Consider the following 22,596-nt stretch of genomic DNA (forward strand, 5'->3'; position numbering starts at 1 on the left):
CACCTGTTCTTTAGGTCCCGGGTATTTTGTTGGTCGTCAGCCTTTAGCTTTTGCTGCTCCCGAGTTGGGCTGTTGTTTAAGTCTCAGAAATGCCCTGCGCTTGCAATCTATTAGCTCTTGAATCTCCTGATCATTCTCAACAAACCAGTCTTGCTGTTTTCTGGTTGAGTGACCGAGCGTCTCTTTGCAGGCACAGGTTATGGAGGCCTGGAGGGCAGACCAAGCGCTGTCGGCATTCTATGTCTCGGGTTCATCAAGGCACGCCAGGTTAGCTGTGAGGTGCTGACTGTAAAGGACTCTCTTAGCTGGGTCCTTAAGTGTCCCGGCATTGACTTTTTTGCGACACTGCTTCTGCTGCCTCCTTTGCTTTGGGGCTATGCTGATGTCAGTGATGGATTGGATTCTGGCATGACTGGCTGTGTGGCACTGACAAGGGTACTGAGGGAGTGGGTGGTGAGGGAGCTTGCTATCCCCCGGGGATCAGGGTCTCCCTCCTCCTGTTCAACACCTGAATAAAGATGTCCAATGCTGCCTATGAGAATCAGGGAAATCTATCTTCAGCTCTTCCAACCATGTAGCCTAGTTTCATTCCTTTGCTGCTGCCTGCAGCCACGGTGCATCTCCCCTTTAATAGGTGCAGGCTGGCTTTAAGCGGCATCAGTGGTGCCTGATTTACGACCATCCCCCCAAATAGGTGCACAACCAACAAGCAGTGTGGATAGCTCTGGCTGCACACCTGTCTCATAATATAAGTTCCCAGGAATGTATTTCGCATGACCACGTGAACCAGTTTGCATCCCATCCCCCCTGCACGCATGTTTTCCAGCATGTGTGAAATTCTGGGCCCATTTTGCTGCATTAAAATCAAGATACATTTATATGCTAAATACATAAATCCAATTTCTTTTCAAGAATTATAATGTGGAAAATCTTACAAACACTAAATATCATTAATCATAAAGTGACATTGCACTTAATAAAACGAGGCCTGTAATATAATGAGGCAGCAGAGGATGTCAGCTTAGTTTTTCTATCTATTCATTAATATACGTCACAATATATATATATTCAAAATATGTTTTTGTTACCAGAGCAATTATCGAATCAATTACAAAGGACACCAAAAGATTATAATTTAAAGAACGTTATGCAACATTTTTCCTTCTTTCTACAACAATCTGAACGCCTGGTTTCTCCAGGCTCAGCTTCTTTATCGCCATTTGTCCATTTGTTGTGAACTGGTTCTGTTCTAACCTATGCCAGAGAGAAATATTGTGAGATACTGATAAGCTGTATAATTTTGTAGTACACGAAAGCTGGTGCACGTATGAGATTGTTTTCTCTTTTTGCTGCAGGGATCCATGGTGCACCAGATGATTGATTTTCAGAACTATCTTGCTGGTTGATCGGGAATTCGGCCGGCAAAAATGAATACATGGCGGCTGTGGCTGTGGGCCCTCCCCTTGAAGGGCCGCCGCACTGCAGGGCCGCATGCACGCGGATAAGGTGCACCAACACAGAAAGCTGTGGGGCCATTGTGCGGCGGGGCTACGATTTCTCGGCCTGAATTTCGGTCGGTGCATTTTTGAGGTGAGGGAAAACGGTGGTGTGCATTCTGATGCTGTGCTTGCGGCGGTCACCAACATCGGGGCGGAATCGGGTCTGACCTAAATTTGGGTTGGGTCGGCCAGTTGGCCACGAAGTGGCAGCCACAGGATTCCGATGCATGGCTGCCACAAAAGGGCAGTAAAGCATCTTTCTGAGACCCTGAATTTTGGCCCCTATATATCTTCTCTTTATTGCTACACTCTACATCTCCCTACCTCTCATTATAAAAACCTTTAACCAACACAAGTGTTGAGTTACAGCAAGGCTTCTTTCAGTTTGACTAATTCTACGTTGCTTTTCAAGCAACTGAAAATGTTTTAAATTATTTACAGGATGACTTAAAATGATCAATATGAATCATAAATATGTGGAATCATACTTTCTTTTGAAAAGTATATTGTTGTGGCATGAACATATAAATGGGTATAGGCCATTCAGCCTCTCAAGTCAGTTCCGCCATTGAGTTTGATCATGGCTGATCTATATCTTAACAAAATCTACCTGGCTTGGATATATAACCCTTAATACCCTTGTCTGACAATTGACATAAAATTAACGGACAGCTAATGTTATTCCTATATTTAAAAAGGGAGTTATAACAAGTCCAGGGAACTATAGACCAGTTAGCTTAACATCAATGGTCGGAAAGATAATTGGAACCTTTACTGAAAGATGCAATAGAAAAACATCTAAAAATCATAAATACAATATGGAGTAGACAGCACAGATTTCAAAAGGGAAGGCCATGCTTGACCAACCTATTTAATTCTTTGAAGAAGTAACAGAGAGAGTAGAGGAGGGTAAGGTAGTTGACGTAATATATTTGGATTTTCAAAAGGTCTTTGATAAGGTACTGCATTGTAGACTCATGACTAAGATCAGAGAATGTGGAGTCCGGGAATGGATAACAAGCTGGCTACAAAACAGATACCAGAGTAGGGGTTAAGGGCAGCTACTCAGATGGCAAAAGTGCTCTTCCACAGGGGCCACTGTTGTTCACAATTTACATTAACAATTTGGACTCGGGAATCGGAAGTACAATTTTTAAATTTACGAGCGACACCAATGTAAAGGAAGATTATGACAAAATACGGAAGACATTAATAAACTTGCAGAATGGGCATTTAATTGGCAAATTAATTTCAATATAGATAAGCGTGAGGTGATGCATTTTGACAGGAGGAATAAGGATGCCACGTACTCCTTGGAAAATAAGAATCTAAATGCAATAGAGGCACAAAGGGATCTTAGGGTACTGGTATACACATCATTAAAGTAGCAACACAGATTAATAAGGCCATAAAAAGTGCAAATCATGCACAGGTTTATTTCTAGAGGGATAGAATTGAAAAGCAGGGACGTCATGTTACACTTTGGTTTGACAACACTTGGAATACTATGCACAGTTCTGGTCTCCATATTATAAAAAGGATATCGAGAATATAGCTTTGGTGAAGGTGCAAAATCAATTTACAAGGATGATAACAGAACTGAGAGGGTATAACTATCAGGAAATACTGAACAGACTGGGACTCTTTTCTCTCGAAAAGAGAAGGCTGAGAGGTGGCCTTATAGAGGTCTTTAAAATGATGAAAGGGTTCAATAGGGTAGACATAGAGAAGGTGGTTCCACTTATAGGGGATTCAAAAACTAGGGGCTATAAATATAATATAAACACTAATAAATCCATTTGGGAATTCAGGAGAAACTTCTTTACCCATAGAGTTGTAAGAATGTGGAATGTGCTAACACAAGGAGTAGTTGAGGGAAATAGCAAAGATGCATTGAAAAGGAAGCTAGATAAGCACATGAGAGAGAAAAGAATAGACGGACATGTTGATAAGGTTATATGAAGAGGGGTAGGAGAAGGTTCATCTGGAGCATAAACTACGACATAAACCCATTGCGTAGAATGGCCTGTTTCTGTGCTGTAGACTCAATTAATTAACTTAAACACCTCAATTGGATCACCCCTCAATCTTCTACATTCAAGGGAAATCTACTCTACCAACTCCTTTAATCATCTTTCTATTTATGTTATGGTTACACTCACCAGTAAACGTAGACAAAAATAATGCATAACATTTAGTAAAGTCTAAAAATAGTAAATGGCAAGCAAAATTTCAGAGAATATATCAATCATTTCAATATTATTAAATTTGGAAAAGATGGTTCTGTTTTGTTTGTGATGCTTTCTACATGACAAACAAACATCTCTGTGTATTATAAGTAACTCAGACCTTCTTATTTTAGATCATGAGAGTGCAATCAAGCTGGGAATTTTCTCGGAGCTGCTCCCGTTTCACCACTGTAACTTTGCTGGACAAATTAGGTATCCACCACACTTCCAGCAAAGTTACGGTTTCAGAGTCCAGGCCAGCTCCAAGGAACTTCCAATTCCTCATGTGGAATTAGATTTCAGTGGAAATCGGACATAAACAGCTTATGTCCCATTATCCTGCTACAAGAAGTTACTTGCTCAGATTGTGTTAGAAATTCTACCCTTGGATAGTCATCGAAATGCATCAAGTAACACTAGATTTCCTTTGAAATCTTTAAAGCGAAATTGCACTATGCAAAAATACTGTCTGAATACTTAACATATCTGTATGAAATTCCCTGTAACATATACCTGTTAAACTCACCTTATAACCTCCAGGTTGCCACAGGTCAGAATGAAACTGCAGAGGTTCTTTATGGAACTGTCTGTAAGTGAGTTTTCACTTAAGTCAAGATGTGTTATTGTCTGAGTTGTGCTGAGTGCAGTCATAAGTTTCTCACAGCATTCATCAGTGAGAGATGTTTGCTTTAACCTAAAGAGACCAGAAATAGATAAAGAATGTAATTAGGGCTAGTGTTAAGGTTATTGTGAAAACTGGAAGCGTTTTTGTCGCACTGATTTTTTTAAGCGACTATGCTGGGGTCTGAGGGTTTCTTTCTCCTGGTTTTGCTTTATTTCTTAATATTTTCACCTCATGCCACTTAACAGAATTTATGCATCACATGCATAATTTGGGCTGGGATTTCTGATAGATCCAGGTTTTGCAGCAAGCATATCTTGGTTCCCATTCAGCATTGTAAAATAGACCCTGTGATATCTTCCTCACGACATCTCAAACACACAGACTACAAGATGGCTCTACAGCAACTTGTCATGTGACCTTACCACATGATGCTTTTAGTATATTTATATCAGCAGTTACATCGCCACAGGAGTCTACTCGGTGGAGCAGCAGTCCAGTAGCTGGAGCTCTATGTTACACTTCTCCCACCTTAATGAAGAAGTAATCATGACAAAATAAGCATTATACATAACTTGCACGGTTATACACAACAAAATATATGGGGTTAGATTTTCCACTTTTGTGCAGATCACCCAAAAATGGCCGTTATTTCCGGCATGGGCGGTAAATGGGTTTTTAGATCACCGGATTGTCGCCCATTTTCAAACCGCCTAGTTTCCATTTTAAAAAATGGGTGTTATCGCAAGCGATCTGAAATGGGCGTTAGCATTAAATCTCTCTGACCTTCTGCCGTAAAGTGTCACCGTCCCTAGCAATGGCATGGCAATGCTCGTTTCTCGCGATTCAGGAGGTCAGGGGTCATCATTATATGCGCGTAAGAGACAGTGGGAGAGGGAGCAGAGATGGAGTGAAGGCGTGTGTGGGTGTGGTGTAGGTGCTTGTTTGACTGCTTTGGGAGGTAGGAGGGAGAGTTTTGAGATTTATACAAAATTGTGAGAAAAAAGTTAGCTGTTACCAACCAGATATTTTGTCTAATTTGGAGCCTATAATGGAGGGAGTGGAGGAGGTGACACAGCACGCTATGGAGACTGACACTGGTGAGAGCAGTGAGCTGGGAGAGGAATAAATGGGAGGACGAAAGAATGCGGAGAGGTTCTCAAACGAGGCAAATGCCTCCCTCCTGCAGGAGGGTGAGTCACGCTGGGGTCAATTGACATAGGGAGGGTGTGGGGAGCCCATCCCAAAGGCCTACCAGAAGATATGGGCTGAGATAGCCCAGGTGGTCTCGTCGGCGACCAATGAGGTGCGTGAGCGCAACCAATGCCGCAAGCGATGGAACGACTTTGTCGGATCCGCTAGAGTAAGTATTACATTTATTTACATGTACTTATATATTTATATAATTTGATTTGTAAGTGTCATGAGTGACTAAAATCAAATGTGAGGTCTTTCACTTTTACCGGGAATGTTGTACTCAAAGCCTGCAGTCACGGTGTACGTCTTTAGATAAAGAATGATCATTTTCATTATAATCATGATTACATCTGTCGGTTATGTCTTGTATCAGTCTCTGTGACAGTACCTAGCAATGATCTCATGCAATGATCCCATGCCATGTCATCCTATTGTTACCTTTTACAGAAGAAGCTTTCAAGGAATAGAACCGAGCAGAGGCGAACAGGTAGGGGGCCGACACTCATCATTGACCTCACTGACATCGAGAAGCGGGTGCTGGCACTCGTGGGGAGGCACCCGCGGTCAGCCACACAGGCAGCTACAGAACCTGAAGTGATGCCACGTGAGTAAAGCATACACCATTGCACCATTGGGGCATTACAAAGATTAGTGGGAAAGCGGGTTGTGTAGAGGACACAGAGAGGCTGCAAAGAGATTTGGATAGGTTAAGCGAATGGGCTAAGGTTTGGCAGATGGAATACAATGTCGGAAAGTGTGAGGTCATCCACCTTGGGAAAAAACACAGTAAAAGGGAATATTATTTGAATGGGGAGAAATTACAACATGCTGCGGTGCAGAGGGACCTGGGGGTCGTTGTGTATGAATCCCAAAAAGTTAGTTTGCAGGTGCAGCAGGTAATCAGGAAGGAGAATGGAATGTTGGCCTTCATTGCGAGAGGGATGGAGTACAAAAGCAGGGAGGTCCTTCTGCAACTGTACAGGGTATTGGTGAGGCCGCACCTGGAGTACTGCATGAAGTTTTGGTCACCTTACTTAAGGAAGGATATACTGGCTTTGGAAGGGGTACAGAGACGATTCACTGGGCTGATTCCGGAGATGAGGGGGTTACCTTATGATAATAGATTAAGTAGACTGGGTCTTTACTCGTTGGAGTTCAGAAGGATGAGGGGTGATCTTATAGAAACATTTAAAATAATGAAAGGGATAGACAAGATAGAGGCAGAGAGGTTGTTTCCACTGGTCGGGGAGACTAGAACTAGGGGGCACAGCCTCAAAATACGGGGGAGACAATTTAAAACCGAGTTGAGAAGAAATTTCTTCTCCCAGAGGGTTGTGAATCTGTGGAATTCTCTGCCCAAGGAAGCAGTTGAGGCTAGCTCATTGAATGTATTCAAGTCACAGATAGATAGATTTTTAACCAATATGGGAATTAAGGGTTATGGGGAGCGGGCGGGTAAGTGGAGCTGAGTCCATGGCCAGATCAGCCATGATCTTGTTGAATGGCGGAGCAGGCTCGAGGGGCTAGATGGCCTACTCCTGTTCCTAATTCTTATGTTCTTATGTTCTTATGCAAAGTCAATAGACACCACACCCACCCATAGCCGAACAATAATATATGACAGATGATTGCTAAAAGTGTCCTCCAAACAATGCTGGCCTCATGAGAATCATTGCAATGCAGAATGTGTTGATGGTCATGAAATGTGATGTCTGTGATGATTTTGAGAGCGGTGCTGCTTTTGTCATGTATATGCTGTGTGTAGTGCTGTAATCACCTTGTGACCCTAGCACCCCCTTCTCCTCTAATAACCTCATTTGTGTTTTGTAGCTCAGCCAGCAGTGCGGCCCAAGGCAAGACCACAGAGGTCAGAAGGTGGGGGCGCGGAGCCCGACTCTCCGGACGATCCTACATCTGGTGCTGAGGAGCTCCGATTCTCGCCCGTCAATCCGCTGGGTCTGTTCTCTACAGATCACAGCGTGGACTTTGAGGAGCCCGCATCGCCAGACTCCGGAAGACATTCGACCCCAAGGCCATCTCGTGTTCCTCCGTCCATTCCCACCTCCACTCTGGAGGTACCGGGCCCAAGCACCTCGCCACAGGGCACCCCAGTTGTCCCCAAGACAGCGCCGACCCCGCGGAGCGCCAGATGAGAGGGGTGACATGGTAGAGTTGTTCCTGAGGCCTGTTGACATAGGTCACCAGATCCTCCAAACATTGGGGGGCACATCCCGACAGCTGGCCACCATGACTGAGTACGTTCCGCGCAAGGCGGGGGCCCTGGAGGCGATAACCAGGAACACTGCTGGCACAGGCCTCCCAGTGGTCCCGGAGCACGGCACTCCACCCCTCGGTTCCGCACCCCTAGTGCCAACATGCAAGGCAGGAGCAAGATCTTGCTTCTAGATCCAAAAATGTTGCCCCCTCCAGCACCCCCATTCCCGTATCCATGGAACCACCGCCTCTGCCTTCATCCCCCCCAAATGAGGCACCGCCTAAGGAGCTCCTCGGCCAAGCGGCGTGGAGCGAGGAGGGGAAGGGGTAGAGGTGGGGCGAAGGGGGGGCTGGTGGTGGAAGGAAAGTGAGATGCATGTCCGCAGGCAATGGCTGTGTTATATCTCCATCTGGGTGTATGCAATTTGTTGTAAGGTATGGGGGAGGGGGCCACACTGTTGGTTTGCATTTGTGTTCTGTGTTGCTGGAAATGTTGAAATGTTAACCATTTGATTGATGTCAATGTTCTAAAATGTGTTGTGGGGTGGGGTGGGGGTGGGGTGTTTTTGAGCGTTATACTTATGATTTCAGACCAATGGTCGGATTAAATGTTTTTTATTTAACATAACCTTGTTGCGCATTGTCTCAGATAGCTGGACAGTTACACACTGGTGATTCCTTAACATGAAAGGGTATAATTACACTTAACTTCAATCAACTTAAACTTTAACTGGCAACAAGGTGATTGTCATGTATGTAACCTCTATGTAACACCACTGCAATACTGTATCTACTTAAGCAATGCACACCTTGACCACAGGGGGTGAACTTGTGGGAGACACTCCTTACCTGGTCATCCAGGTATATAAAGGGAGGTCCCACGCAGGGTCATCACTTCTTGGTCCTGTGAATAAAGGTTCAGGCCATAGAGTGACCTTGTCCATAGAATGTGCCTCATGTGGGTTTTGTGCCATTGAGTAAGGACTTTACATTGGCGACGAGAAACGGGAATCAACGATCCACAAGAATGACCACCGGTAGCACAGAGGAACGGTACTGTGTTGGTGAGGACTGGGATGATTTTATTGAGAGGCTCCAGCAAAGCTTTGTCACGAAAGAATGGCTGGCCGACAAGCGAAGGGCCCATCTGCTGACCAGCTGCGGACCTAAAACTTACGCGCTCATGAAGGACCTACTAGCACCCGAGAAGCCGGTGGACAAAACCTTTGAAGAGCTCAGCAAACTAATCGGTGAGCACCTCAAACCGGTGAGCAGCATACACATGGCCCGACACAGATTCTATACCCACCGACGTCGTGAAGGACAGAGCATACTGGACTTCGTTGCGGACCTCCGGCGTTTGGTCAGCCTCTGTAAGTTCACAGATGCCTGCAGTGGGGAGATGTTAAGGGACTTCTTTATTGAGGGCATCGGTCAGGCGGGGATTTTCCGAAAGTTAATTGAGACCAAGGACTTGACTTTGGAAGCAGCAGTGTTGATGGCTCAGACTTTCATGGTGGGGGAGAAGGAAACCAAAATAATATATGCACGCAATTCTGCCTCCAATGCGGCGGGAGATCAGGGAGTCAATATCATAAACGCGACTCAGAACTCCGCAGGCAGGCAAGGGCAGTTCGACACACCCCAGGCAGCAATAGACCCCAGAGTAGGTTTTCAACAGAGACAATGGCAGGCTGAACGGACATTTACGCCATCACAGTGGACAATGCGGCCTGGGATGGGGCCATTGACACCCACTAACAGAGTACTCAAGGGCAGTCAAAGGCACAATCAGCGAGGAATGCCGGGTCATAGCTCCTTTGTTCACAACAATGGGAATCTCAGCTCATGCTGGAGGTGTGGGGACAAACACTCTGTCAGGACTTGCAGGTTTCAACAATTTGTCTGCAGAAATTGCAACCTCAGTGGCCATTTAGCTCGAATGTGCAGGAAGCCTGTAACCAGGCTAATTTATGAGGCGGATGGACCAGAAGAGGGGTCTGTGAGGCAGGATGACTCTTGGGGCAAATCAATGGACGCTGAAGTTCAGCGGGTTCATGTGGCAAACATTCACAGCTCATATACCAAAACGCCATCAATGATGATGAAGGTTTTATTAAACGGCATCCCTGTACGCATGGAGCTGGACACGGGGGCCAGCCAGTCACTCATGAGTGTTCAACAATTCGAAAGGCTATGGCCACTCAAAGCCAGTAGACCCAAACTCGAACGCATTGAGACACAAATATGGATGTTTGCCAAAGAAATCATTCCAGTACTAAGCATTGCAATGTTGGCGGTCACACACAATGGATCGGTGAACCGGCTGCCGCTCTGGATTGTCCCGGGCAATGGTCCCGCACTGTTGGGGAGGAGCTGGTTAGCTGAGACGAACTGGAAATGGGGGGATGTGCACGTCATGTCATCTGTGAAGTGAAGTTCATGCTCACAAGTCCGGCAACAATTTGAGTCACTATTCCAACCTGGCATCGGGCTGTTCAAAGGTACTAAAGTAGTGATACGCATCACCCCGGACGCCAGACCAGTGCACCACAAAGCCAGAGTGGTGCTGTATGTGATGCGGGAGAAAATTGAGAGCGAATTGGACCGTTTGCTGAGAGAGGGCATCATCTCGCCCGTTGAATTCAGCGACTGGGCGAGCCCCATCATTCCCCTCCTAAAAGTGGATGGTTCTGTCAGGGTCTGTGGCGACTACAAGGCCACTATCAATCGGGTGTCCCTACAAGACCAATATCCGCTCCCGAGAGCGGAGGATCTTTTCGCCATGCTGGCAGGCGGCAAGCTGTTCACCAAGTTGGACCTCACTTCAGCCTACATGTCCCAAGAACTGGCCGACGAATCTAAACTACTGACCACCATCACCACGCACAAGGGACTGTTCGTTTACAACAGGTGCCCGTTTTGCATTCGATCAGCGGCCACGATTTTTCAAAGAAACATGGAAAGCCTGCTTAGATCCATTCCTGGAACAATCGTATTTCAGGACGACATCCTCATCACCGGTCATGACACCGAGGAACACCTCCACAGCCTGAAGAAGGTGCTACGCCGACTGGACCGGGTAGGCCTGCGACTCAAGAAGTCTAAATGTGTGTTTTTGGCTCCTGAGGTTGAGTTCCTGGGCAGGAGGGTTGCTGCAGATGGGATTCGGCCCACCGAATCCAAAACAGAGGCGATTCGACGAGCACCCAGGCCCGGCAACACATCAGAGTTGCGTTCATTTCTGGGACTCTTGAACTATTTCGGGAACTTTCTGCCGAACTTAAGCACGTTGTTGGAGCTGCTTCACATGCTCCTGCGTTAGGGTTGTGATTGGTTTTGGGGGGACTGTCTAGAACGGGCTTTCAATCGGGCGCGGAACCTACTTTGTTCAAATAAGTTATTGACGCTATACGAGTCCTGTAAGAAATTGGTTCTGACATGTGATGCATCGTCCTATGGGGTTGGGTGCGTGTTGCAGCAGAATAATGCTGAGGGCCAACTACAACCTGTGGCTTCTGCTTCCAGGTCGCTCTCTCAAGCAGAACGGGGATATGGGATGGTTGAGAAGGAAGCACTCACATGTGTCTATGGTGTAAAAAAAATGCATCAGTACCTTTTTGGCAGGAGGTTCGAGTTAGAAACGGACCACAAGCCGTTAACATCCCTGTTGTCAGACAGCAAGGCTGTCAATGCCAACGCGTCAGCATGCATACAGCGATGGGCTCTCACGCTGGCTGCTTATGACTACTCCACCCGGCACCAGCCTGGCACTGAAAATTGCGCTGACGCGCTCAGCAGGCTTCCACTGGCCACCACCGAGGGGGCAGCAGAACAAAGTGCTGAGATGGTCATGGCTGTTGATGCCTTTGACAGAGCAGGCTCCCCCATCACAGCCCGCTAGATCAAAATCTGGACAAACAGAGATCCCCTCCTATCTCTGATGAAGTAATGTGGCCTGACTGGGGATTGGGCACCCGCACACAGAGCATGCCCTGAGGAGGTCAAACCATTTCACAGGTGGATGGATGAGCTCTCCATCCAAGCCGACTGCCTACTATGGGGCAGCCGGATAGTCATGCCCCACAGGGACAGGGAGGCATTCATCAGGGAACTCCACAGCGAGCACCCAGGCCATTGCCCGGTCACATGTTTGGTGGCCGGGAATTGATGCAGACCTGGAACACTGTGTTCGCAGGTGCACGACGTGTGCCCAGCTGGGTAATGCCCCCAGGGAGGCCCCGCTCTGCCCGTGGCCCTGGCCCACCAGGCCATGGTCACGTATTCATGTCGATTACGCTGGCCCGTTCATGGGAAAAATGTTTCTCATTGTGGTAGTTGCGTACTCGAAATGGATCGAGTGCATCATTTTGAATTCGTGCATGACATTCACCACTGTGGATAGTCTGCGTGCCGTCTTTGCAACCCACGGCTTGCCGGACATCCTTGTTAGCGATAATGGCCCATGTTTCATGAGCTACGAATTCCGGGAGTTCATGTCGGGCAATGGCATCAACCATGTCAGGACAGCACCGTTCAAGCTGGCCTCCAATGGCCAGGCAGAACGTGCGGTCCAAATCATTAAACAAGGCATGCTCAGGATTCAAGGGCCCTCCCTTCAATGCCGCCGATCACGCCTCCTGCTGACCTATAGATCCCGACCGCACTCGCTCATGGGGGTCCCGCCCACTAAGCTACTCATGAAACGCACACTCAAAACTCGGCTGTCCCTCATTCACCCAGTCCTGACCGACAAAGTTGAGGGAAAGCGCCAGTCCTAAAACGTGCACCATGACCGAAATTCAAGGGGGAGATGTTTAGAAATAAATGACCCCGTATTTGTCCTCAATCATGCTTTGGGGCCCAAATGGCTTGAGGATACTGTAATAGACAAAGAGGGGAACAGGGTCATAGTGGTTAAACTTAACGATGGGCAGATATACCGTAAGCATCTGGACCAAGTAAAAAAAAGGTTCAGCATAGACACTGAGGAACCCGAGGAAGATCATGAGATGGAGCTCATACCCCCGCCAGTGAATGAGCAACAAGAACATTCAGCAGCATGCACAGTCCCTGCGGCCAGCCCGGACAGGCCGGAATCACCACAAGGGACAGACACTCACGCCAAGACTCAACAACCAGAGCCTCAACTGCGGCGCACCACGAGGGAGCGCAGACCACCTGAACGACTTAACCTATGATCCCAATAAGACTTTGAGGGGGAGGTGATGTCATGTATGTAACCTCTATGTAACACCACTGCAATACTGTATCTACTTAAGCAATGCACACCTTGAGCACAGCGGGTGAACTTGTGGGAGACACTCCTTACCTGGTCATCCAGGTATATAAAGGGAGGTCCCACGCAGGGTCATCACTTCTTGGTCCTGTGAATAAAGGTTCAGGTCATAGAGTGACCTTGTCCATAGAATGTGCCTCGTGTGGGTTTTGTGCCATTGAGTAAGGACTTTACAGTGATGCCCACTATTGTTTTCTGAGCTACACACAAAGCAGTGTGTCAGCTTTGTCAATAACAGCAAGTTCTTTCAGGCAAAGCGCTCATTTATGAGCTGCTGACTTAAGAGTCTTGCAGCTATGTAGCCACCACGGGCCCTTTCCTGTGGTCTGGAGGGGGGCGTGGGCATGGTTGATTGTCTGGCTCGAGGTCAGCATCCACCTCCTCATCCTCCTCTTCCTCTCTCTCCTGAGGTGGACCATCAGTCCCTTTTGGCAATTCTTGCCCCCTCCTGATAGCCAAGTTGTGCAGCATGGAGCACACGACCACGAATTGAGCTACCTGATCAGGGTTGTATTGTTGCTCCCCTCCTGAGTGGTCCAAGCATCTAAAGTGCTGCTTAAGCACAACAATGATTTTCTGGACCACATTGCATGTGGCTCTCGTTGTATCGCTTTTCAGCTTCAGTGTGGGTGTCACGCAGGGGGGTCATCAGCCAGGTGGCGAGGCCATATCGTTTGTCACCAAGCATCCAGCATTCACCTTGTGGCTGACTGGTAAACATGTCAGATACAGCGCTCTCACGCAGGATGTGAGCCTCATCGATGCTGCCCGAAAATTTGGCATTCACTTCCATAATTACCTGGTTTTGGTCGACAATGAATTGGACCTTCAGGGAGTGAAATCCTTTTCGGTTGCAAAAAACCTGAGAAGGTGCCACATGGCGATGTGCGTACAGTATATTGCTCCCTGCACCTTGGGGAAGTTAGCAATTCGGTAAAATCCTAGAGCCCTGTCAGTCTGAGCCTCTGTGGTCATAGGGAAGCTGATAATGTCCATCCTACATACGTACAAGGCTTCAGTGACCTGTCTAATGCAGCAATGTGTGGCATGCTGAGATTTAGCGCAAATGTTGACCTCGGAGGCCTGAAAGGAATCGGATGTGTAGAACAACAGTGCCACGGTGACCTTGACCTCGAACAACAGTGAGGCCCTGAAAGTGTTGGCAGGCTGCAGATCTGCCCTTATCAGCTGGCATACCTCACTGATAACCACTTTGTGGAAGCGCAGTCTCCGAAGGCAGATATTCTCGGATAAGTTGAGGTAAGACTGCTTCTCCCTGTAAGTGCACGGGATGTATGGTCTGGTCCTCCTCATCAGTCTAACACATCTTAGATTGGGCACATAATGCTGTGGATTAGACCTTGTGCGATTTGCACTCTGCAGCATCTGCGTTGTAATCAACGCAGGCTGAGAAATAGCTGGCCCCATTCCAATAACTATAAGTATAATGCCGATTGTTCATAAGCAATAAAATTCCCTATTAAGACACCTAAAGTAAAATCCAATCGTCCACAGTATGATAAGATGATTGTTCAGATGGTCACATCACCTGAAAAGAACTTCAGAGTACATCCAAACTCCCCCGAAGTTGAAGCAGCCTTTTCAATGAAGCGACCTGCGATTTAAAAAATGGCGTCCATGTCAGATAAGTTCAGATCAGTTCAACTTTTTCACAGCGTTTTTTTCGGTGAGCGAGATTGTGGCTGATATGTGTGCGAGGTGCTGAAAGTGACGCTGGGCGATATACTGGGCGTTGGTTTTGGCAAATGTGATGTTTACGACAAAAAAAGTGGGTGATCAGTATTATAGAATCTCGGCGTTAATTACATGCCGAAAGTAACGCTGGGTGATATTACGAGTGTTGGGTTTGCCCATTCTGATGATTCCGCCCAAAAAAAGTGGGTGGCGGTGTTATTTTTTTTCATCGCCGTTACGTACATGCCGAAAGTAATGCTCAGCAATAAGTGACCAAGAAATGGGCGTCAGTTTCCATTTTGTGGCTAAATGGGTGATATCTGGGCGTTATACCTTATTCCAGTGTTAAAATGGACGTTAAGTGGGCAGTATGAATGCAAAAATAATGGAAAATCTAGCCCATGGACTTATTTTGCCATATTTACAAATCAAACTTAACCACTGGTTTTCTGTTTCGAAGAGGATACCTTTGCTCTTCAACAGAACTTTCCAAACTTGGTGTAGGACATAAACTCATTCTTGGCTGAGCCTGAGAAGAGTTTTTCTCCAAGGGTAGGTCTTGATCTACATTTGAACCCTCTACAACTTCAGACTGTTTGTTTGCCCAACTCGGACTCAGACTTAAATTCTGACTTTCTCTTGAACTTGTTTCTAGTACATCTGATGTAGGATTTGCTACTGGTACTCGACTTGTAACAAGACTATCTGATTCATCAGAAGTAATCAAATTATTCCAACTTTAAACTCCTTCCACATCTGTAGGTAAAATATGATCAATGTGAACAAACCTAACCTTTCCATGATCAAACATCTTAACCAAATATGTGAAAGGGCCACATATCTTCACTATTCTTCCTGGTAACCACTTTAACCATTTATGGCGATGGTTCTTCACTCTAACCTTCTGATTCAATTTCACACTTCTCTCGCTTACTCTATCTCTATCATGACTCTCTTTCTGTCTTACCTGTTTCTCTTCTACTGACTGTGCCAAGTTTGGCTATAATAACAAGAACCTGGTTCATGGCTGTTATTTGAGAAACAACTCTGCTGGTGCTCTCCCAGCAGTTGAATGAGGAGTATTACGATTAGTAATCAGAAAATTTGCCAATTTGTGGTCCAATGACAACTGCCATTTCTTTGGATTTGGTTCCAATATTTGCTTGATGAGGGCACGTTTTGCAATTTGTACTGTGCACTCTGCTGCACCATTTAAAGCAGAGTGGTACGGTGAAACTTTAGCATGTTTTACCCCATTTCTGCTCATGAACTGTGCAAATTCTTCTGAACAAAATTGCTTATCAGACACAATTTCTTCTGGGAGGCCATATGAAGAAAACAATCTTCGCAAATTGTTTAGTGTTTTACTTGCTGTTATTTTCCGCACCGGAAACACCTCCACCAACTTCGAATGGCTATCAATCAGAATGAACAATTGTTGTCCTTCTAGCTCAGCAAAATCTACATGTAACATTTGCCACACCCTGGGAGGCCATTTCTATGGCTGTAATGGTACTGATGGTGGTTTCTTGCTTACTGATTGACATATTGTACACTGACCAATGATGTAAGAACATAAGAAATAGGAGCAAGAGTAGGCCATTCGGCCCCTTGAGCCGCTCCACCATTTAATAAGATCATGGCTGATCTGATCATGGACTCAGCTCCACTTCCCTGCCTGCTCCCCATAATCATAATCCTTTATTCCCTTATCACTTAAAAATCTGTCTATCTCCACCTTAAAAATATTCAAATGACTCAACCTCCACAGCTCTCTGGAACAGAGGATTCCACAGATTTACAACCTTCTGATAGAAGAAATTCTTCCTCAACTCAGTTTTAAATGGGTGGTCCCTTATTCTGAGACTATGCCCCCTTATTTTAGTTTCCCCTATGAGTGGAAATATCCTCTCTGCATCCACCTTGTCGAGCCCTCTCATTATCTTATATGTTTTGATAAGATCACCTTTCATTCTTCTGAACTCCAATGAGTATAGGCCGCACCTACTCAACCTATCTTCATAAGTCAATCTTCTCATCTCCGGAATCAACCTAGTGAACCTTCTCTGAACTGCCTCCAATGAAAGTATATCCTTTCTTAAGTACAGAGACCAAAACTGTACGCAGTACTCGAGGTGTGGCTCACCAATACCCTGTACAGTTGTAGCAGGACTTCTCTGCTTTTATACTCTATCCCCCTTGCAATAAAGGCCAACATTCCATGTGCCTTCCTGATTACTTGCTGTACCTGCATACTAACTTTTTGTGTTTCATGCACAGGACACCTAGGTCCCTCTGTACTGCAGCACTTTGCAATTTTTTTCCATTTAAAAAATAATTTGCTTTTCTATTCTTTCTGCCAAAGTATAACCTCACATTTTCCACATTATACTCTATCTGCCAACTTTTTGTCCACTCACCGAGCCTGTCTATATCCCTTTGCAGAGTTTTTGTGTCCTCCTCACAATTTATCTATACTCTATATCTTTATCTAGACCTGGCCGCCATATTAAATGCATGCAAAACTCTTGGCCAAGCACATTCCTAGGTGCTGGTCATGAAGATCTCCTAATAATTTGGACCTGAACTTATTTGGAATTACCTCTCTTGCACCCCACATGATACAATTTTTATTCACTGATAATTCATTCCTACAAACAAAGTATGGATGAATATCTTTCTCTGATACACCATTTGTTATGTAATCATACACCTTTGACATAACTGGGTCATGTTTGGTTGCTCTACCAATCTCTTCAGCTGTGACTGGCAGCTCATCAATGTATGAAAAATAGAACACTTCTTCCCTATTGGGTTTAACTCCTGATTGGGATGGCAACCTGGACACAGCATCAGCATTACTGTAATTAGCTGATCATCTGTACACAATGTGAAATTTTATTTCCACACGATAAATTGCATTCCAATCCAGCTTCAGTGATCCCTACCAATTTCTACCTATCAAGGCAGGCTTGTCTTCTGCCACTACTAAGAGAGGCAAGCGCTGAAACTGATCTTTGTATTTCACCAGTACGGTGATACATCCTACTATAGGGATTTGCTCTCCTGAGTAGCCTAGCATCTCTATCTTCGACTTTTCTAGTGGAATGTCACTCAACTTGTCGAGATATAGTGATTCCGGTACTGCGCTCATGGATGCACCAGTGTCGATTTCCATGGGTAGCCTAGTTCCTGCAATGTCTATTTGGATGACGATACTTCGCGAATCGCTGTTCAATACCCTTGTGCTCCTGATGAGATGTATCTCCAGAACTTCCTTGTCCCATTGCTTCTCTTCAATGCTATGTAGTCTCTGGCGATTTCTACTTATAGCATTGAACATCGGTTTACTCTTCAGTCGGCATGCCTTCGCAAGATGCCCAGTTTTCTCGCAGAAGAAACACTCTGCCTTCACATATGGACAACTTTGAGCAATGCGTTATCCCAGGCACCGATAGCATTACTTCAATGTAATTTTACCTTGGCCTGTTTCTGAGGCTTTGGAGCCCATCTGCCTTTACTTCTAACCTGCAGGCGATTCACCTTGGTTGACTGACGACTGGAAATGGCATGACATTCACAGCATCATTATCGGCAATATCCATCGACATAGCAGTCTAGCAAACTAAATCAAAAGTCAAGTTAGGGGGTATCAATAACTTTCTTCTGATTGCTTAATTTTTCATCCCACAAACAAAGCGATCACGCAATACTCGGTCCTGAAAGTTTCTGAAATGACAGTGAATAGATAGTTTTTTTAAAGCTACAATGTACTCACTGATACTTCCATCATGTAATTGATCGTGTATTCCAAAATGCTAATTTTTAGCAAATTCCAGGAGCTGTTCTCCATCAGTGGTGTGTCCTTCGGCTTGACAGGAACAAACACATTTTTCAGGGTTTCATACATCTCAGGGCCTGCTTCAGTCAGGAAAATAGCCCGTTTTCTTTCTAACAACACTACGGTTTTTATCATCGGGGACTTTGACGATACTATTTGTAGTCAAAAGCATTTCTATTCGCTCCACATATGCTCTGAAAATCTCTCGGTCACGATGGAACTCACCCAAGTGCCCTATTATTCCCATAGGTGCTGCCATCTGGTATCCCTGGGATGTTTAGCTGTGTTGCAAAACAAAGCACCTCTCAAAGTTGCTCTCCCGGTTGGCTGGATGATCCACCAACAAAGATTTCAGCTAGGGAATCCGATTATCTGGTCCTGATCACCAATATGACGTCTTCCTTATGACATCTCATAAACAAACAGACTACAAATGGCTCTCCAGGAACTTGTCATGTGACCATGCCAAAAGATGCTTTTATTGTATTGACATCAGCAGTTGCATTACCACAGTAGTCCACTGGGTGGAACAGTAGTCCACTATATTACAGTCCCAATGCATGCAGGTTTGTAGCCCTTGAAAACTGCGATCCAACTCAGCTGCCATACAGTAGGGCAGGAGCCCATGATTAGCTACAGGCATTCCTCACCTTGTCAGAATTCCCAGAGTCGGAATATTTGCATAAAGTGGGTGGGCATCCATGTCAATATCAGCACAGCTGGAGTGCCTGCCGGGTGGAGAGAGAGGGAATTGCGATGCTAATCAGTCATTAGGCCCGAATGCTGATAGCTCCAGCAGAGAAGCTTTCATAGAATCATAGAACCATACAGCACAAAAGGAGGCCATTCAGCCCATCGTTCCAGTGGTGGCTCTTTGAAAGAGCTATCCAATTAATCCCACTCCCCTGCCCTCTTCCCCTTATCCCTGAACATTTTTCCTCTTCAAGTATATATCCAATTCCCTTTTAAATGTTACTATTGAATCTGCTTCTACCACCCTTTCAGGCGATGTTTTCCAAATCATAATCATCACTGTGTAAAGAAAATTCTCCCCTTGGTCCCTCGAGTTCTTCACAAATTACCTTAAATCGGTGTACTCTGGTTACCAACCCTCCTGCTAGTAGTAACAATTTCTCATTATTTACTCTACTACAACTCTTGATCATTTTGAACACCTCTATTAAATCTCCACTTAACTTTCTCTGCCCTAAGAAGAACAGCTTGTGCAGTCTCTCCACATAACTGAAAGTTTTCATCCCCGGTATCATTCTAGTAATTCTCTGCACCTTCTCTAAAGCCTTGACATCTTTCAGCTGCAGAGATTTGACCTTTTTCCAAGAAGGTCACTTTTTTTACAAGTAGCCAACTGCAAATGTGTTGCCTGACTTCCACCACCTTGCCGTACTGTTTGCCTGCTTCATAAGATGTTCAGTACATTGGCAGCATTCGTGGGAATTCTGCTGATGTCTTCATCCCACCCATCCAGCAGCAAAGGGGATGGACAGAAGATCTGCCCAGCCACTAGCCTCCTCTTCTGGAAAACAGTAATGCATTCAAAATAGGGCTTCCTGATAGTTCTCCGGCTCCCTTTCACCTGAAAACAACTGAAAAATACAAGAACAATGTCTGCCAAACATTTATAGCGATTTGAATTAGAGCAGATGAATGTCCCTTTAAACCAACCAATTCCCACCATATAGTGCCCGCATTTATGGGTGAATTTAGAAAATAGCGGTGACAGCGCTAAGTCTGACAAAAAGGTGTCCTGGTCTTAATCGTGTCACCAGACAATGATTTAAATATATTTATTAGGCTCCTGTCTGTCTCCGGCAGGAGCACCGGGCACCTAAATCAAGGGACTCTCAAAAATGTCGGGCCTCCGGCGGTAAGTCAGCAATTTAATTTTTTTAATGTTCATTCCACGACTGTTCCATTCACGCTGAAAAGTTGCATGGAGTGGAAATGAAAATAAGCCCCACAATCTCCAGTTCAGATCACAAGAGGTCCTGTTGTTATATCCCAGGGTTATGCTATCATATAATTAGATATTGGACAGTATGGGCACACTCCTGAACATGTAGGGCTAGAATTTCAATTTTTAGCGAAAATGATTTTATGCCAAAATTACTGTTTTCGCTACGCTACCGTTTTTAGGCCTGCTTTGTTATGTATGGAGAAAGAGTCAGACTGAACACTCAGAGCTCAAAGTAAAGTGCGACCTTAGTTTTTTATTGCAGGTCTCCAGAGTGCCTCTCCAACCTGTGAGGCCTCCTTAAATACCTGAGCTCCCAAGGGATTATAGGATCCCTTGGGACTCCAGGGGATGACCCTTCGAGTGGCTGTAGAGAGTAAATATAAGTTCACATATATAACAATACTCCCCCACATCCCAAAGTCAGTAGTGTAACTATTTACAATGTGTGTCGATCTGGGGCCCTTCTTGCTCTGGTTGATCGTCTCGGTGTGAAAGCTGGTGTTGTTGAATCATTTGTTGGGCCCTCGCTGGGCTGCGGTGCAGCTGGCCTTGCTGGGTTGGCTGGTGTGTTGGGTCCTGCTGGGCTGCTGTGGATGATGGGTTCTGCTTCGGGGTCAACCGTGGTGCCGGTTGCCACTGGTGTGTATGTTGGGGGATCAAAAAAGTTAGGGTCCAAGGTGGGTTGCTCCGTGAATCTGAGTTTGATTTGGTCCAAATGTTTCCGGTGAATGAGTCCATTACAAAGTTTGACCCGAAACACCCTGCTCCCGTCTTTGGCCATGACAGTGCTGGGAAGCCACTTGGGACCTTGTCCATAATTCAATACAATTACAAGATCATTGATTTCAATCTCCCGTGACACATTTGCGCTATCATGGTATGTACTTTGTTGAAGCCACCTGCTCTCTACCTGTGGTGTCCCTGCACCGTACTACAAACTCACACGAGGCATGTACTGCAGACACAGTCACTACGTGATCTTAACCGTTATTCCCAGGACCAAGGAGTCTTGACCCTGGGTGGGACCTCCCCTTTTATACCTGGAAACCCAGGTGAGGAGTGTCTCCCACAAGTTCACCCCCTGTGGTCAGGGCGTGCATTTCTAGGGTATAAGTACAGTGTACAGGAGTTGCATGAAGGTTACAGTTACATGAAGATTACCATTGCATGGTGGTTACATACATGACATCACCTCCCCCTCACGTCTTTTTGTGTCAAAGGTTAAGTCTGTCAGGTGGTCGACGCTCTCTCGTGGAGCGCCGCAGTTGTGGCTCTGGTGGCTGAGCCTCGGCATGTGTCTCTGTCACTTGAGGTGATTCCGGCCTGTCCGGGCTGGCCGCAGGGACTGTGCATGCTGTGGATTGTCCTTGTTGCTCGTCCACTGGCAGTGGTGTAGGTGACATCTCATGCTCTTCTTCAGGTTCCTCCGTGTCTATGCTGAACCTTTTCTTTACTTGGTCCAAGTGTTTGCGACATATCTGCCCATTGTTTAGTCTGACCAATATGACCCTATTCCCTTCTTTGCCAATTACTGTGCCCTCAAGCCACTTGGGTCCCAAAGCATGGTTAAGAACTGGGTCATCCATTTCTATACACCTCCCCCTTGAGTTTCGATCATGGAACTCGGTTTGGGACTGGCGCTTGCCCTCAACAATGTCTGCCAGGGCTGGCTGAATGAGGGACAGCCGCGTTTGAAGCATGCGTTTCATGAGGAGTTCCGCTGGCGGGACTCCCGTGAGCGAGTGCGGGCAGGACCTGTAGTCCAGCAGGAGGCGCGATAGGCGGTACTGAAGGGAGGGTCCTTGGATGCATACATGCCCTGTTTTATGACTTGGACCGCACGTTCCGCCTGGCCATTGGAAGCCGGCTTGAATAGCGCTGTCCGGACATGTTTGATACCATTGCCTGACATAAACTCCTGGAATTCATGGCTGGTGAAACACGGGCCATTGTCGCTGACCAGGATGTCCGGCAAGCCGTGGGTCGCGAAAACCGTATGCAGACTCTCCACGGTGATGGATGCCGT

At 46.0% G+C, this 22,596-nt stretch overlaps 1 protein-coding gene across 1 annotated transcript in view; it reads right to left on the reverse strand.

The window, feature by feature from the left end:
• Positions 1–1,145: 1,145 nt before the first annotated feature.
• LOC139266313 (NLR family CARD domain-containing protein 3-like) overlaps positions 1,146–22,596 on the reverse strand; it is a 50,397-nt gene continuing 28,946 nt past the window's right edge. The window contains exons 10-11 of the mRNA XM_070884134.1: positions 4,254–4,421; positions 1,146–1,254 (exon numbers count right to left, since the gene is read on the reverse strand). Of these exons, the coding sequence (XP_070740235.1) occupies positions 1,146–1,254; positions 4,254–4,421 (277 nt within the window). The remainder of the gene's footprint in view (positions 1,255–4,253; positions 4,422–22,596) is intronic.

This window comes from Pristiophorus japonicus, chromosome 6 (genome assembly GCF_044704955.1).
Source record: "Pristiophorus japonicus isolate sPriJap1 chromosome 6, sPriJap1.hap1, whole genome shotgun sequence".
Classification (NCBI taxonomy): Eukaryota; Metazoa; Chordata; class Chondrichthyes; family Pristiophoridae; genus Pristiophorus; species Pristiophorus japonicus.